Source organism: Macrobrachium rosenbergii, chromosome 4, assembly GCF_040412425.1.
Source record: "Macrobrachium rosenbergii isolate ZJJX-2024 chromosome 4, ASM4041242v1, whole genome shotgun sequence".
NCBI classification, from domain to species: Eukaryota; Metazoa; Arthropoda; class Malacostraca; order Decapoda; family Palaemonidae; genus Macrobrachium; species Macrobrachium rosenbergii.
The window spans coordinates 27,238,637-27,255,851 of record NC_089744.1 but is presented as its reverse complement, the minus strand read 5'-3'; the positions used below and the strand labels follow the sequence as shown (position 1 = coordinate 27,255,851).

At 35.6% G+C, this 17,215-nt stretch overlaps 1 protein-coding gene across 4 annotated transcripts in view; it reads left to right on the top strand.

Annotated features, from left to right (window-relative positions):
* The window catches only part of LOC136831458 (kin of IRRE-like protein 1), a 407,220-nt gene extending 390,468 nt beyond the window's left edge, over positions 1-16,752 (top strand). For all 4 annotated transcript variants that reach the window (XM_067091965.1, XM_067091956.1, XM_067091939.1 and 1 more), the window contains exons 12-14: positions 10,559-10,592; positions 11,164-11,374; positions 13,128-16,752. In XM_067091965.1, the coding sequence (XP_066948066.1) occupies positions 10,559-10,592; positions 11,164-11,374; positions 13,128-13,664 (782 nt within the window). In that variant the 3' untranslated portion in view covers positions 13,665-16,752. The remainder of the gene's footprint in view (positions 1-10,558; positions 10,593-11,163; positions 11,375-13,127) is intronic.
* Positions 16,753-17,215: the final 463 nt, after the last annotated feature.

The following is a 17,215-nucleotide window of genomic DNA, read 5'->3' as shown; positions in this document are numbered from 1 at the left end:
AAACGTATTCATCTCTACATAATTCTTTATTTCCAACGTTTCGTAATAAAAAGCTTTATTACATCATCAGGGAATCTGTTAAATAATGAATAAAATTACTTTAAAGACCGCTAACCAACCTTATACCAAGAAGGCAGAAGACAGAATGCATAAGAAAAGTTAACTCAGGTACAGCTGAGTGGAGGAGGTCTGGGTATTTAACTGGGGAACTAGTTGTTTAATAAATAATGATTCCAAGATAGGCAGTTCGCATACATTAGTTGTTTGGCCTATGATACAGAAATCGTTTCTATCAATATATGTTTTACAAATTTTCGAATGGTTTCTTATGCTTGAATGCTCGGGATTGGAGAACCATTCGAAAATTTGTAAAACATATATTGATAGAAACGATTTCTGTATCATAGGCCAAACAACTAATGTATGCGAACTGCCTATCTTGGAATCATTATTTATTAAACAACTAGTTCCCAGTTAAATACCCAGACCTCCTCCACTCAGCTGTACCTGAGTTAACTTTCTTATGCATTCTGTCTTCTGCCTTCTTGGTATAAGGTTGGTTAGCGGTCTTTAAAGTAATTTTATTCATTATTTAACAGATTCCTGATGATGTAATAAAGCTTTTATTACGAAAACGTTGGAAATAAAGAATTATGTGAGAGATGAATACGTTTCATGGTCCACCTTCGCGCTAATGTATACCACTGGCCGTCGCCTACTTCTGTTCTTTGATATATATATATATATATATATATATATATATATATATATATATATATATATATATATATATATATATATATATATATATATATATATATATATACCGTCAGACACAGAACTACTCAGGAATACGTCACGAGAACGGGACGTTCAGACATAAATGCAAAATTTATTAATAAAGGAGAGGAACTAAGAATTGTCAAAATAATTATTGTAAAAGCAACATTTTACGATGCTTACCATTCTACATAAAGACATTTATGTAATTAAGGAAGCCTTTAGACTGAGACATTTTGAAATGGCTAAATTCAGCCATAGTAAATAATTAAAATATTTCCAAGTGCAATGATTACCGAACGATAGAAGAAGAATATACGATAGAGTTAGTGATAGTGAGTACATAACTTTCACAAGATGACTAGCTATTCCTGAACTGATGTATGAAATTTACAAACTTTCGATTTTATACAGTTTTTAAATATATAGAGACAAATATACCAAAGAATAATAAAGATGGAATGAGATGGAATATAAAATTTAGGCCAAAGGTCAAGCACTGGGGCCTATGAGGTCATTCAACGCTTTTGAAAGGGAGATTGAGAGTAGAAAAGTTTTAAAAGTGTAACAGGAGAAAAACCTCAAAGCAGTGGCACTATGAAGCAGAGAGAGTAGAAAGTAAGATGGAAGAAAGACAATATGAAAGTATCAGCGATAAATTTACGCTGCTTTTCAGTTATAATGAAGAAAATCAGCGTATTGAATTAGGCCTCTATCTGACATCCCAAAAGTGACGTCTAAGCTTGCGAGATTGCAGTGGAAACAAAAGCCTGTCACCAGTTTCAGAATAAAAGCTTTACCCAACAGAAACTTGGGAACTATAACTGTATTTTCTGGTCCAAAGAGAGAGGAAATTCGATTTATCTTGCTCCTCCTCTCCAGACCAAAAGCTTTTAAAAGGCAAGACTCATATTCCTTCGTGTCTGCCCTTTGGGGCGGGGGGGGAGCGATGCTCGTGTGTGTGTGTGTGTGTGCATATGTATTGAAACATGTACAGGATGTAAATGTTTACAAATGTCTGCTGTTATAAATTGGGCAGGAATTCTGTGGTGAATGTTACGATGCAATTTCACTTATGGATATATATATATATATATATATATATATATATATATATATATATATATATATATATGTATGTATATATACATACATACATATATGTATATATATATATACATACATGTATGTATATACATATACATACATATATGTATATTCTTATACACATATATGCATATATATATTATATATTGTGCGTGTATATATATTATATATGTATATATATAAAATGTGTGTATGTATGCATGTTTGTGCGCTCTCCACAGAGGTACTGTAAATATAGATGGAAAGGAATCAGTGCAAGTGAGACATGTTCCTCATGACTTTTTTTTTTTTTTTTTTTAAGTTTTACTGAGAAAAAATATATTGTCAAAGGCAGTAGTATCAATATATGTGTTTTATGACTCAAGGAGACACACATTCTGTACGGCACAAACACTGCAATCAGAATTTGTCCCTTGTAAAATCTTTAATAAAATGGGCATTGAGTAATCGCTTTGAAGTATCTGTAATCCAGTGTACACAGTTGATAGAATCCTGGCTTAAACCAAGGGTGTTTCTATTGTTTCTTTACCCTTGTTTTCATGATCAGTCACAAAGCCTTTGAGACTTTTCTTCGCTGTTCTCTGGATTAGGTAAGATATAACTACCCTGTTAGATTCCATGCTTTTTTTCCTGTTGACAAAATGGGCACTTACTGTCCAAAGAAACACCCGTCCAGTAACCTTTAATAATACTTTGCTGTTACCTTGTCTAATAAATTAACTGAATTGCACTTTCTCAAGAAATATGAGCATGCATGCCTCTTCAGATAAAAAATGAAATTGAAGGCATAATTCTCTGTGCGTTTTATCCGCTTACTTCTCTCTAGTAAACATAATTACATTGTATCTAATTACCTTTATTTTTGAGCTACAATTTACAACAACAAATCTGATTTGCGTTCAGTTTGCTCCAACTTACTCGTCATTTTAACTGGAGTAAACATCACGTTATTTAGGCTATAGTTTCCAGCCCAGTTACAGTGATGAAATGATGCAGCAATATTCTTTAAAGCTGTTCCTTAAAAGGCTAGTAGTCTCAAGAGCGATGAATACTTAAGAAGACTGCAGAGAATACGTATCGTCATTCAACAGTTTTTTTCTCCTAATTCTTGTTACGATGTGCTTTGCAGGCTTAGAGTCAAATGACAATCTGAAGGAATTCAGTACTGTTGCATTCGATCAAAAAATTAAATGAAAAAAAAAAATTGGTGAATGATATTCTCCTTAATATAGGTACAGGTCATTTGGGGAATAGTATCACTAAATGAAATAATCTTTGCATTTTCATATTTCTTGAGTATTGTGTTATAGGAACAGCTTGTATGAGAAATAATTACCCTTCACGCCCATTCAATGAGCCTTGATTGGCAGTTCAACATCAGAACCCTTCAGAATTGACAGCTTGGTTTAAGTAACAATTAGTTAACCTTTGGATTGCAGGGGAGTTAATAACAGGAGCCTGAATGTCTTTGCTTTGATTGTTTCACTGTTTTTGTTAGCCCAGATGCTCCAAAGATTCCTCACACAGCTGGGTCATTCTGTATCGCTTTTTGAACCATTTTCTTTTTCTTGTGAACACCTTGGCTTTCAGATATGCGTCAGGTCAAAGTTCAAGCTCTGAGGTCTCGCTGAACATCATCGTTTTTGCTGTTCAGCCGGGAATTAAAGCATCAGTCAGCCGTTGTGAATAGTAAAAGCACTCTGTAGTTATGTAAGGCCTATAATCTAAGACAAATTATTGATCATGCATTGAGGCACTTGCATCTTGAGTTACCAGTTTCCTTCAGCCTTGAATGCATGCCTCGTATGTAAGGAGATTTGGTGTGTTCTGCAACGTTAATAATTGATGATTCATGCATCATTCCAACAGAGGAAAATGGAGTGGTTGATATGTGTCGAAGGAAGGGAAATCAAATTACTCCCGAAACGAGCCAGTGGTGTTCGCCTGAAAAGTACGAAGTGCCACCACCAGTGACTGTTACGAAACAAATCCCTTGAAACAAGCTACATAGATACATCTGCATAACTGACAAATGTCTGTGCATTTCTTGCATGCGGAAATGAAACGAAGTGTGGTGCAGGAATGTCCTCCCTCTACCATGTGTCTTAAAAATAGTGCATCGCATGCGTAATATCGAGAACATTAGACTCTAATGCCCAGTCATGTCGTAGCCCCTTTCACCAGTCTCCTAAACACCTAGACCTATCCCACCCTAAACCTACCGTACATACTGTATAAATGCACACTCCAGTATCCAGTGATCCCCCAGTGTCAGTCTGTGATAGATAGATCCCCCTAGAAACGAGAGACCATGTGCCAAAACTACAGACTATCCTCCTTGTCCCAGGAACCAAAGTGGGATCCCTGCCGTCCCCATGCAAAGTCTCTCCGCTTCGAGCATATGATGTGGACCACTCGAGGTTCTATTGATATAGACTCTCAAAGGGCAGAAGCCACTTGTCGCCGGTGGTTCTGTGCCAGGAAGTCTAATATCACCCTCTTTGATGAGTGTCATGTTCAGTGGACTGGGATGCAGATATGTGCACACACATTTCTGAGGCTGAAGAGACCCTTTGTATCGAGTGCTATATTGCTTGCTCAGATAACAAGGATTAAAATAACAATCTAGTCAGGCACTGTTAAGTAGTGTACAGCACAGACTGTGATCATCAGATAGGAACAATAAAAAAAAAAAGGCCTTATAATGGTGAGGACTGGAAGAAGCAAGTAGTGCTAGAGGGAGGGCTGAACAAACCAAGTGGACATCTGCCTTCTCCTGGACAGAATGAGAAAGAAGGCCTTGCCGTCAGTGATAAGCTTAAAATTTACTTATTTATTGTTGTAAAGATATAGGTATGTGTGCAGATTATCTTCACAGATACTCAGTGCATAATATTGTCATTTTGATATAAACCTATTTTTAAGGTTACTGTAATATCATGCGTATGGTGTTATGTCATAGATTCTCTGATACTGAAAATGGTGAGCACTTTGTCTGAAGACTGTATCCAGATGCAAAGCATCACAGTTGCTTTATTAGGTAGTAAGTTTTGTAAATACATTTTTGCCACATTTTCATGTTGCTTGTGTGAGTTATTGAATAGTAGTTATCATCTCTCAGCCAGTAACTTATAAATGAATACGTCTCCTTTTGGAAGCTTTGAGAGTGACGCATCTTCAAGAAAATGTATCTGGAAAGCAGTTCGAAAATCTTTCTCTCTTCGTGTGTCCAGGAAAATTTAAATAAAGTTGTCGTGAAAAGGATTCGAGATCAACATCAATGTTGCGGGTATTTTGGCAGGTCCGTGTTGTTTGGTGGTCTTCAGCTTTTTACATCCTCCTCTGTGATTTAAATGATTTATTGATACCTAGCCGGCATTCAAAACAGTAATATTAACTGATGTCTCCATTCACTCATCCTGGCAGCTGGTTCTGGTATTTGGGAATTTAGGCATTGCAGTCACTACCTTCGTTCTCAGTAAGATTGCTGTTTGAAGTATATCACTGATAACAGATTAATTGGTTTCCTTATTAGTGTTTAATATTCCTTTTAACATAATTATGCTTATTCATGTATGCCACGTGATAAATTCTTTTAAACAGCCAGTAGTTGCATCTTTAGCCATTTTTTGTAATAAGATGAACTTCCAGATTGTTTTCATTCATTGTTATCAAGAGACGCAAAGCACAACAGAGCGAAATTAAAGAGATAAAAAAAATACTTTTGGTTTAGTCAGTACTTAGACAGGTGACCTAGAATAAAAACCAGACCCCTTTGGTAGAAATTCCATGTGACCCACCGAGCGTGTCTAAGGGGCAATGCCCTCTGCTTACGTTTGCAAAGACCTTGGTTCGCTCTTGAAAAAAATAAGTATTCTACATTCAGCTATAATTACTTTTCCCTGAAAATTTATATATTGAATTCTCAGCTTAACAGAATCATTATTATTGCTGGAATCCTCTAAGTATTAAAGATGCACGTGACTTTTGTTTCTGGGGCATTTCAACTAGAACGATAAGAATTTGTTCCTGTAAACAAATCGAGTGATTGCACGCCTCGTTTGTACTTTCTTGTCAAGAGAATGATGTAAAAAAAAACAGACCACACGCTAGGTAATTCGAGAGAGTTTCTTCAAAACTAATAAAAAGGTAAATTCTTTAGTTGGAATCAGCATCACATATTTCTATCGTCTCTATAGTTCTAAATTTGTTGTTTGTCTTTCTTACTAAAAGAGACCTAAAGTCTCATGTCTAAATCTGCCACGACACCTGACTGATGTAGATCTGGAAAGAAAAGTATATTCTGATTCTTTCTAATAAAAGACTACTTTTCACGTTAAATTGTTTCTTTCTGATAGAAGACTACTTTTCACTTTAAACTGTTTCTTTCTGATAGAGGACTACTTCTCACGTTAAATTGTTTCTTTCTGATAGAAGACTACTTTTCACGTTAAATTGTTTCTTTCTGATAGAGGACTACTTCTCACGTTAAATTGTTTCTTTCTGATAGAAGACTACTTTTCACGTTAAATTGTTTCTTTCTGATAGAGGACTGCTTCTCACGTTAAATTGTTTCTTTCTGATAGAAGACTACTTTTCACGTTAAATTGTTTCTTTCTGATAGAGGATTACTTCTCACGTTAAATTGTTTCTTTCTGATAGAAGACTACTTTTCACATTAAATTGTTTCTTTCTGATAGAGGACTACTTCTCATGTTAAATTGTTTCTTTCTGATAGAGGACTACTTCTCACGTTAAATTGTTTCTTTCTGATAGAAGACTACATTTCACTTTAAACTGTTTCTTTCTGATAGAGGACTACTTCTCACGTTAAATTGTTTCTTTCTGATAGAAGACTATTTTTCACGTTAAATTGTTTCTTTCTGATAAAAGACTACTTTTCACATTAAACTGTTTCTTTCTGATAGAAGACTACTTTTCACGTTAAATTGTTTCTTTCTGATAGAAGACTACTTTTCACAGTTAAATTGTTTCTTTCTGATAGAAGACTACTTTTCACGTTAAATTGTTTCTTTCTGATAGAAGACTATTTTTCACGTTAAATTGCTTCTTTCTAATAGAAGACCACTTTTCACAGTTAAATTGTTTCTTTCTGATAGAAGACTACTTTTCACGTTAAATTGTTTCTTTCTGATAGAAAACTACTTTTCACAGTTAAATTGTTTCTTTCTGACAGAAGACTACTTTTAATGTTAAATTGTTTCTTTCTGATAGAAGACTACTTTTCACAGTTAAATTGTTTCTTTCTGATAGAAGACTACTTTTCGCAGTTAAATTGTTTCTTTCTGATAGAAGACTACTTTTCACGTTAAATTGTTTCTTTCTGATAGAAGACTACTTTTCACATTAAATTGTTTCTTTCTGATAGAAGACTACTTTTCATAGTTAAATTGTTTCTTTCTGATAGAAGACTACTTTTCACAGTTAAATTGTTTCTTTCTGATAGAAGACTACTTCTCATGTTAAATTGTTTCTTTCTGATAGAAGACTACTTTTCACGTTAAATTGTTTCTTTCTAATAGAAGACTACTTTTCACGTTAAACTGTTTCTTTCTGATAGAAGACTACTTTTCACAGTTAAATTGTTTCTTTCTGATAGAGGACTACTTTTCACGTTAAATTGTTTCTTTCTAATAGAAGACTACTTTTCACAGTTGAATTGTTTCTTTCTGATAGAAGACTACTTTTCACAGTTAAATTGTTTCTTTCTGATAGAAGACTACTTTTCACATTAAATTGTTTCTTTCTGACAGAGGACTACTTTTCACGTTAAATTGTTTCTTTCTGATACAAGACTACTTTTCACAGTTAAATTGTTTCTTTCTGATAGAAGACTACTTTTCGCAGTTAAATTGTTTCTTTCTGATAGAAGACTACTTTTCACATTAAATTGTTTCTTTCTGATAGAAGACTGCTTTTCACGTTAAATTGTTTCTTTCTGATAGAAGACTACTTTTCACAGTTAAATTGTTTCTTTCTGATAGAGGACTACTTTTCCACGTTAAATTGTTTCTTTCTGATAGTAGACTACTTTTCAAAGTTAAATGGTATCTCAGTTTTGTAAATATTTTACCCGTTTTAGCTGATCAAGTCTTGACATCAGTTGGCTGCGTGTTTCATTAATTTTCGCTATCCGTGCATTTCACCATTCACATTTCTCGTGTTTCTTCGGTCGTCCTGACTTCTGAAATAATCAGTTCCTTAATAGTAAAGTGAGATCATGAACTGTTACCCAGCGCAGCTCTATTTTGGTGAGCTTTATGTTATATTTACTAATCTTTTACGATTTCTATTTTATCAGTGCGCACAGTAGTAAGTGAATGAATGGTAGATACGGTAAAATATTGTAAAGTTACTGTAGGTAGAATCTCTTACAATTTCTGAAATGTTGAGTTTTACACGAAGTCACAAATGTACATCACTAAAAAGTTAAGAGACTGGTTAATCAAACATTATTCTGGGAGAGAAGTATTGTTGAATTAAAATTATAACAGTTGTCAGTGGTTACATAAGTAGTGAGTGGGTCTGCCCATTGCTTTTCTCTTTCATTACATTCAGTTAGAAGCCAATGGACTTCCGTGGCTTAGCTAGTCAAGGGACCCATTCTATCTCACCTACGTTTCACTTGAAAGAAATTATTTCATTGCAGTTGGACGCCTCCAAATGTCCCTAAACATATTGAAAATTTAATTCGTTATGTAATGAACAAGAGAGAGAAACTCGCTACAAGAACAACCTTTCATAAATTAAAGTCAATAACAGTGAATGACTTCTTCCCATTGTACATAAACAATAGGTGTTGTTTGTTGTAAGGTTAAGCATTACTCAGCTGATATGCTGCAGAGTGAAAGTATTAAAACTTTTTGTACTTCGAGTGGAAGTATTGAAATTTTTCTGTATTAAAACTTTAGATATTGTGAATATAAGTATTGAAAAATCATGTGCTGTAAGTGAAAGCATTAAAACCTTATGTACTTTTAGGTGAAACTTGTCAAAACTATGTACTTGAACTGAAAGTATTAAGAGTATTTTCTATGGGTGAAAGTATTAAGTCTGCGGTGCGACAACATATAATTAAGAGTATGATCACGTATTACCGCCCATTTGTAGCCATATGCAAAATAATACGTCATTTATGTTTATTTTTACTTTGTGTGAAATTCTCTGCCAGATAAACAACTCAGTCAACCCCTGTCATGCCAGTGTTTTAGAAGAACCACAAATAATGTTTAGCTAGAGCAGTGAACAAGCTAGATGTTGGATGCATCAAAATGTAGTAAAATGGAAGTTCAAAAGTGTGACTGTGCTTTACCTGTGTAACAAAGGCTTTGACTGTGCTTGCTAGCAGTGATAGTGAAAATACACAAATGAAGCTTACAAAGTATCACAGAGAAAATATTCAAATGTAACTGCATCATTCATATAGGATGTGTATGATAGCAAAAGACTTTCTACTCTGAATGTTGTCTGTACAGTTTTATATATAAGTTATTCATTGTGAATATTGCTGACATGTATGTCTCAGTTCTTTGTCAATTAGCGCACCTGAATATTGTAACCGACACGGATTTCCTTTGTTCCATCAGTGTAATCTTTAAAGTATGCATAATTTTATAAGGTTTAACATTCAATAAAAGGACTAGCTGTTTGATCCCAAAAAGGTTGAGGTCATTGTAAAATCTCTTTTTTGTAATAAATATGAAAAGAAGACAATTTGACATTTCATATGCTTTTTTTGCATGAGTATGTTTCTTTGTAGTAGAATACTATAAATTCAAAACATTGCTTCTGACTGATTAGCATACTTGTAACGTATCTCTGTACTGTATCTTGCTTTTTATGTATCGGTGGGGGTCTACAGGGGGTCACTTTGGTAGTTGCGGTTCCTGTTTGCAGTATTTGGGTTCTCTGTGCTCAGTACTGTGTCTCTTTTAAAAGCCTCTGCAAAGTATTTTGTTCTAATCATCCGCGTCTGCATGCTGGGACGCTTCAGTCACCATGTGAGTCTTTCTTCTGTAGTTGGGGAAAGTCACTGTTATCATGTTATCCTGTCATCGTCAAAATTTAAAATGAATTGTCAGCACAGTTCTTTGCATTTGAGTATCGTTTCGTCCCTGGCAGCTTCCACGCCATCTTAACCCCCCTTAGAACGCGACGTAATTTTATCTGCATAAATTCAGACGAGGCTCTTTGTTGCGTGGAAGAATCTCCCAACCAGATGTTAACAGTACTTTCCTTGTATTGTGTCAAATATATTTTGCTATGCGGGTATCTGACTGTTTGATCTCTTATCCTGGCGATGTTAATACATAGCAAACAACTCACAAATGAGTCTCACGAAGATATTCCACTGAAGGAATATATGAGTTATAACGACCAGGGACAAGCATGAGAAGACTGACAGATACCCCTATTAGTAACGCTAGTGAATTAAAGTCTTTCAGTCATTCATATAGTGTGCGTTGATAAAAAGCTATATTAAAGTACTTGTTGCTTATCATGTTGAAGCTTTTATGGTGGATGTGTATATTATAAAGCTTTCTGTAAACAATGCTCAAAGTTGTACCCCATTAAGACTTATACAGATAAGGACAGTTACCATTATGGCTGACTAAATTTTGTTTTTTCTCTCATGCTTTACTACTCACAGAGAGGGGAGACTTCAAGCCCACAGACTTGGAAAGGTGAGTAAAAATAAGGTTCTTCTGTAGGAAAGTTTTGCAATTAAACCTTTGGTGACCTTTGGGTAATGCGTCATATGTTGCAAGCTTCACAGAGAATCAGATATTTCACGAAAGTATTTTGAAGTAAATAATTGCACAGAATGCTGTAAAGCAAGTTACACTTTTATATGCTGTATATAAAGGATTTCACTCTTCTGCAGGAGCTGAATTGTTCTTGTTAGACAATTTGTGCATCTCCTAAGATGCTTTTTTGTCATCTGGAATTGGTTCTTAACGTAAGATGGTCTAATGTACTCTCTGAATTTTACATTTACTCATGATTCAATTCTTGGTCAAATGAATACTTCTAATTTCTATCAGAACCCAATAAATTATGGTTTATTCTACTCTTAAGGTTTTCCTATAGAATCTTTTGACAGGCCAAAGTTAAAATGTCTGAACTATACCTGTGCCTTGTGAGATAGTCTTGGAAGCTGATATAAAATGGTCAATATTTTCCCAATTGAATTTCGATCTGTTAAGGAATCACATCCTCGCAATATTTTAACAGGTCCTTATCTTCTCTCTACAGTGACAAGAGTGACCTTGAGAGCCAAAAAGGAAATAATGGTAGGCATCAGTACTCGAGCTCGGGGTCGGGCGTGGGTCGGAGTGGAGGCAAAACACTAGTCGAGGGTTCCCTGGCCTCCATTCCGCCCGACGCCTTTTATACCTCTGCATCCAAGCACACGAGTGTGTCCACTCTGTCCTCTAAACCTGACCATGAGTATGAAAACCTTAAGGTGAGGCTAGAGTAAGCCATGAATTCCATCTCCTACGCACTGGGCAACAATAGATGCCTCTAGCTCCGCGCCAGACCTGTCACGTTGGGACGGGGGAATCTTACAGTCGTGCCTACTCGATTCTCGATTTAGAGCCGTGTGGAAAATAATCACTGAACCGCTTTAGGATGAAGTAAAAACGGCTAGAGTGGCACTGTAAAATGGCCTCTTTCCTACGTGGTGGTTTGGGGCGGCTGTGGCACTGCTGTCCTTTGCAGTTGTCACTACTGAGTGGCTTGAATACCCGAGGCATAATCCTCTCATTCTGCGGCCCGGGGCGCACGGCCAGCTACACACTCGTCACTGAGGTCACGCTGACGAAACATCAGGGTGATATTTTTGTATATACATATCCCATGCACTGCACAGTAGTATTTTCCTTCATTTCTCGTTTCTTTCTTGTTTCATATGATTTATTTCCCGACTCATTGAGAATTTTGAAGATCAAGAATTTTTACAGGTCGTCAGATGAAAAGTCAATATACTGCAATGTCGCAGAAACTTGTTAATTTGCTGTACACAGTAAAATGTAACGTAAATCCCAACTTGAATCAGTTTTGGACGAAAGCTCTACCGTTCCTACACAAGTTTGAAAATGTTTTGAAAATGTGATCCCTTATTTCATGAGTATTTTTTTTCCTTCCTATTTCTAACTCTGAAAACTCTTTTAAAACAGCCATTCCACTAGCTAATGTAAAATATAGCGTAGACTTAGTTTAAAAAATCTTAGCACCAAATTACTAACCAATTATTGCACTTCTAAGTTTTAGAAATAATTATTACAATATATTATGACCAGTGGCCTCTTAAGAGACTCAACACATAAACTGGTATTTCATGTTACTATATAAGAGTGAAGTAATTCTGAGGAGAATTGCATAGTTTGTATATAAAGAGACAGTACCGAACTTGAAGCTAGGTACATTCCGCTCGACATACATCGTAGTATGACACGAGAAATAGAAACAGGAAGGGAAGAACAAACAAACAAGCAATAAATAGAAAATAAACAAATAAATAAATATGGACACGTACATGAAGCCTGAAGTCTCTGAAATTATACCTATTTTTTAATGTAAAATTATGCATTACAAACATTTTGCATGAAGGCAAATATGTAAACTGATTTTTCTTTCTTTAATTCTGTTGCTAAATGCCTTTTGTTTTAATTTTTTTTTTATTGTACATGGAATATTTTATCAATAAGTTTATTGTATTTCGCTTTGTTACTAAGGAACATGGGAACAATGACTGGATTGTGACAAATCAACCCTGGAATTAAATTTGTTCTGCCCAAGAACCAAATACACAGATCCACTTCGGACCAGGGAATCATTTTGTTTTTAAACTTTTAAAAATAGTCAGTTTTTAACACAGTACATTGTATTCAGTTTGAATGACATTTTCAGTGCCACTTGAACTTTCTTGAAGTGGCAAAACTGTGAAATCCCCATCAGGACCGAATATGTGAAGAAAAATCATTGCATTATGGCAGTACTCTAGTCGGACGGAACTCCTCATTGTCAGATTTTGGGACAGTAGTTATGAAGAATAAGTGCATAAATTAAAACTAATAATATGTAGATTAAATAGTATTCTCCTATGCTGCTTGATCATGACATAGAATGAAAATAATAACTGCAAACATACAATGCTATATTTGAAAGGTAGACCCACGGTTCACGATCTCTCATTTTCTGAACTCCACTTGCAGATAATGCCAACACCAACGGCAACACCAAGCTCATGCCAGGCAACGAGAAGGAACAGCAGCAGCAGCAGCAGCAACAGCAGTCAAACAACGAGAAGAGATGAGCAAATCCACGAGAAGTCTGACACGAAGGGGGAAGCTGCGACCACTAACTTAGAAGAACAGACGGATATGGACGGTCTCAATCTCAGACAGGGTGAGATGCAGACTTTCAAAAAGCAAGACGACCATCACCATCCCCACCACCACCAGCAAGACGAAGCGAAAGACACCTCCAAGACGATGAAAACAGCACCAATACTAACAACATCGACTCCGCCGTATGTGCCCGTCTACCAACAACATGAGAAATCGAAGTCTGCGAAAACCAGTGGGGCAGATCCGAGACCGGGTGGTGGCATCTTATACGCAGAACTACAGCTTCCGAGGTCGTCCAATAACGGTTCGATGAGACGTGGGGGTAACAGGCATGCGCAGCAAAAGACTCAGTATGCGGAAATTACATTTCAAGGCCGTCCTTTGCAAACTGCTGAAATATAGATTTCTGGACCAGATAAATGACTGTAATGTGGTATTACCCAGAACGTGACCTAAACTGTTTTTATTTTCATTATTATTAATGGTGAAATAGAAACGCTAAGGATGTACAGTAGAAGTGATACACAGTATCCCAGTTTTTTCTTGAAAATTCAATAGAAATGTTCAGTCCTGGTCTTAGGGCGTCAGAAAAAAAAAGCTGACGACCATGAGGTGTTTAACCAAAATTATTGTATTACCATAATTAAAAATCACATATACAAAATCCTTACTGGACTTTAGGAAGTTATACCACAAGAAAAATATAGTATAAGCCTATTTTGTCAAGTATTCTAGACAGTGTAGCAAAATTCGACTTAGTTGAAAGTTGAAGGATTTTAGGATAAACGTGAGTGAAAGAAATATGATGAAAAAAATAGACAAAAGAAAGAAAACCTGGTGACGAGATCTATATGTGTTCAGCATATTGGTGGTCAAGAATGAGCGTCAAAGTACGTCAGAGACTTAGGAATACCATTAATAACAATCCAAATGATTTCAAATTTTTTTCAATATGAAATCAATTTTAGAATTAGTTTTATGACTCCATAAATATGTCTTAATGTGAATTACCAATAAGAGTAAGTGATATATTTGTCTATAGTTTGCAATGGCATCCAGATGACCTGCCAGTAATAAGTATGCAGTGTGAGGCTTTTGTATTGAATATGTTTAAATATAGGTTCGAAGCTTGCTATGTCTACACCACCGGATTTTCCAATTCGTTTATATTCATTTGTCCATCACTGTGTCCTATGCAATGAGTCATTCGTTTATTGCTGAAGTCAAAAACAAAAACAAAAAAAAACAAAAACAAAAGAGTGCAGATGCTGACGACGTGTGTTTGATGAGTTCGTGTTTCAAGTCAGATTGTAGCGTAGCGAAGAAGTCCAGCCTTCCCCCCCCCCCCAACCCTCCATCTCTTTCCCCCCATCCAATCTCCCTCCACCCCACTCCAATAAATGCTTACCTTTTTTTTTTTTTTTTGCTCTCTGCACTCTTTTTATTTTTCGTTACTTTTCCGGGATTTGTTTTTCGAGTGAGTGAAGCTTTAGCCTCTTGTCTCTTGTACCTACAGCTCCAAAGACTGATTAATGTTAAGTGGATTCCTTTTTTTGTAAATAGATGGTGTCGATGATGAAATCATGAAAACTATGCTTCAATGTTCCTTTCTGCTTATTAACATTTCTGGCGAAAAACCCACAGAACGTGTTTTCATGAATAATAGTTACTACGTGAAAAGTAGTCGCTATGAGTTTAGCATATTGTATTTCTGTCAAGTTTAGGAATCTGTGTTTACTGTGGGGGTCATAACTGATAGTGTCACAGAGAAATTGGACATTTCCCTTCAGCAACTTGCCACTATTCTCATCGTAGGGTACTTTCGGTCATCTTGTCCCCTCATGGTTTTTCTGTAATGCATCAGATTTTCAGGATTTTTAATCATATACGATTTTCTTTTAGTCATTAACGCACTGGAAATGGAAATATGAAGTTATGAATGAAATTTGTGCAAAAGACGCCAAATTAATAAAGACTGGTTGATGTGGACCTTAACAAAGAAATGTAATACTCGTGAAGTTTTATCAGTAATTTGTGGATAGAACTTACAAACACGAATATGAGTGTGTCTGTAAAACTATCTTTGATTTAAATGTATTTCAGGGGTTTTGATTGTCCAAAACTTATCTGTAGAATCAAACCAGCAGAGATCTTTTGAACAAGTTTGATTTCTTAATTGTCTTTAATTGAAATTAGAAGCTGACTTTCAGGAAAAGTATAAAGAACAATAACAAGATCGTTTTCAGTAGAAAGTTGTATGTCACAGTATCTGAAGCATATTTGCACAATTTTTGTTTGTAACGATAAGAAAATTACTTATGGTATTATCTTGGTTAGTTGTTCTTGTGATTCAAACAAAATTTATTTTAATTTGTTTTATTACTCTGCTTTGGTGATTGTAAGGTATAAATCTCATTGATAGATGCATTTTCAAGCACATCTAAGCAAAACGTTGCTTGTTCGAAACTGAACTGTACGCTTTCACGGAGAATCTAGCCAGCCAGCCACAGGACCAATTCAGTTTACTAGCAAATAAAGGCTGAGTTAGAGCGAAGAGTGGTTGAAGAGTACTGAGTTGAACCCGCTGAAAGCTACGTAAAAAGACAGTAGTAGATAGCACGAAAGTTATGTTTTGAATCCACAAAATAACAGTATGCTTTTCTCATCCATTATAAAGACTTTGAACTATGGAAACAAGGATATTTTCACCTATGTGTAATGTTGCCTCAAGAAGGAAACAAAAAAAAATTGAATTAACGTAGATTTGAGCGTGACGCCGGCCACTTGGGCGCTGTAATGTGCCTTTAGCATCTCTCCATACACCAGGACTCGTGATGATGTTTTCATGCCAGTAGGTCCCACGTTCTTCAGTTGTGAATCTGTGTAGGCTTTGCTGCTTTGTTTCTCTCTTTTCCTTCCATTGTATGTACAGTACTACAGTACCAGATGCCACCTACAGCGAGGTACAGTGATAGACTAATTCACGGGGCCCAAGTGTCCAAAGTCAAGGCGATGTTGATGCTTTTTTTTTTATTTTTTTGTCCTCTCAAGGGATCATTCTTTGTCATCTTGTGTGACTGGGTCATAATTGAAAGCTTTTGATATTATTCTACTGCCTTTATAAAGAAACTCTTTAACGAGGATTTTGGTTAGTGTTTAGATAAGGTTATTACTTCGAAAATAATATTACTGTAAGGTTTAGTCAAAGACTATATGATTTCAGCTGCTTTCCTTATAAATACAGTAGAATATTGCTGACGCATAGATGAACACAGTGTTCAGTAGCGTAAATATTGAATTTCTTACTCAAGTTGGCAAAGATTAATCAACTGGGTTCAGTCATGCTTAAGTAATATTTGTACTTTTCTTTTGGTGTGATGTCTGAAACATAAAATTGGTGAATTTTTCATTTATCATGTAAGAGGGTATCTTTTTATATAACTTTGTATATATTTGTATATTGATGCTGAAGTAAATGGGTGCAAGTATTTACACAGCATTTCTTTTCCTTATAAAAATAATTCAAGAACACAAACTCTCAGTTCCTATGCCCTTGTCAAATTACGCATTCGTGGTAGGAGTCTCTGAAAGATTACATGAGAAGCTCACGCTAGGCCTATCAAGTAGAAGTCTTTAAAACCGATTCCACTGCTCAGGTGCTTACTTCTGTACGATATACTAGTCTCTTGAGGTGCAGTGTTAGAGTGATGGCAGAGGGGAAAATTCATTTTCCTTGAGATGTAATTTAATGAATATTGCTAGTAGATATAATTTCATATTAGTTAAAAATTTAAGGCGAATTCACTCTCCATTGACCCATGAGGAGGCCTGCGTTCGATATACCGAGAGTGGAAATCTTCCCAACGCCTTTATTCAGCAACTGTTTTATGTATCTACATAATGTCGATTTGTTTGTTTGTTTCGTTTATTACTGCGGAGAGAGAATTTCGAGA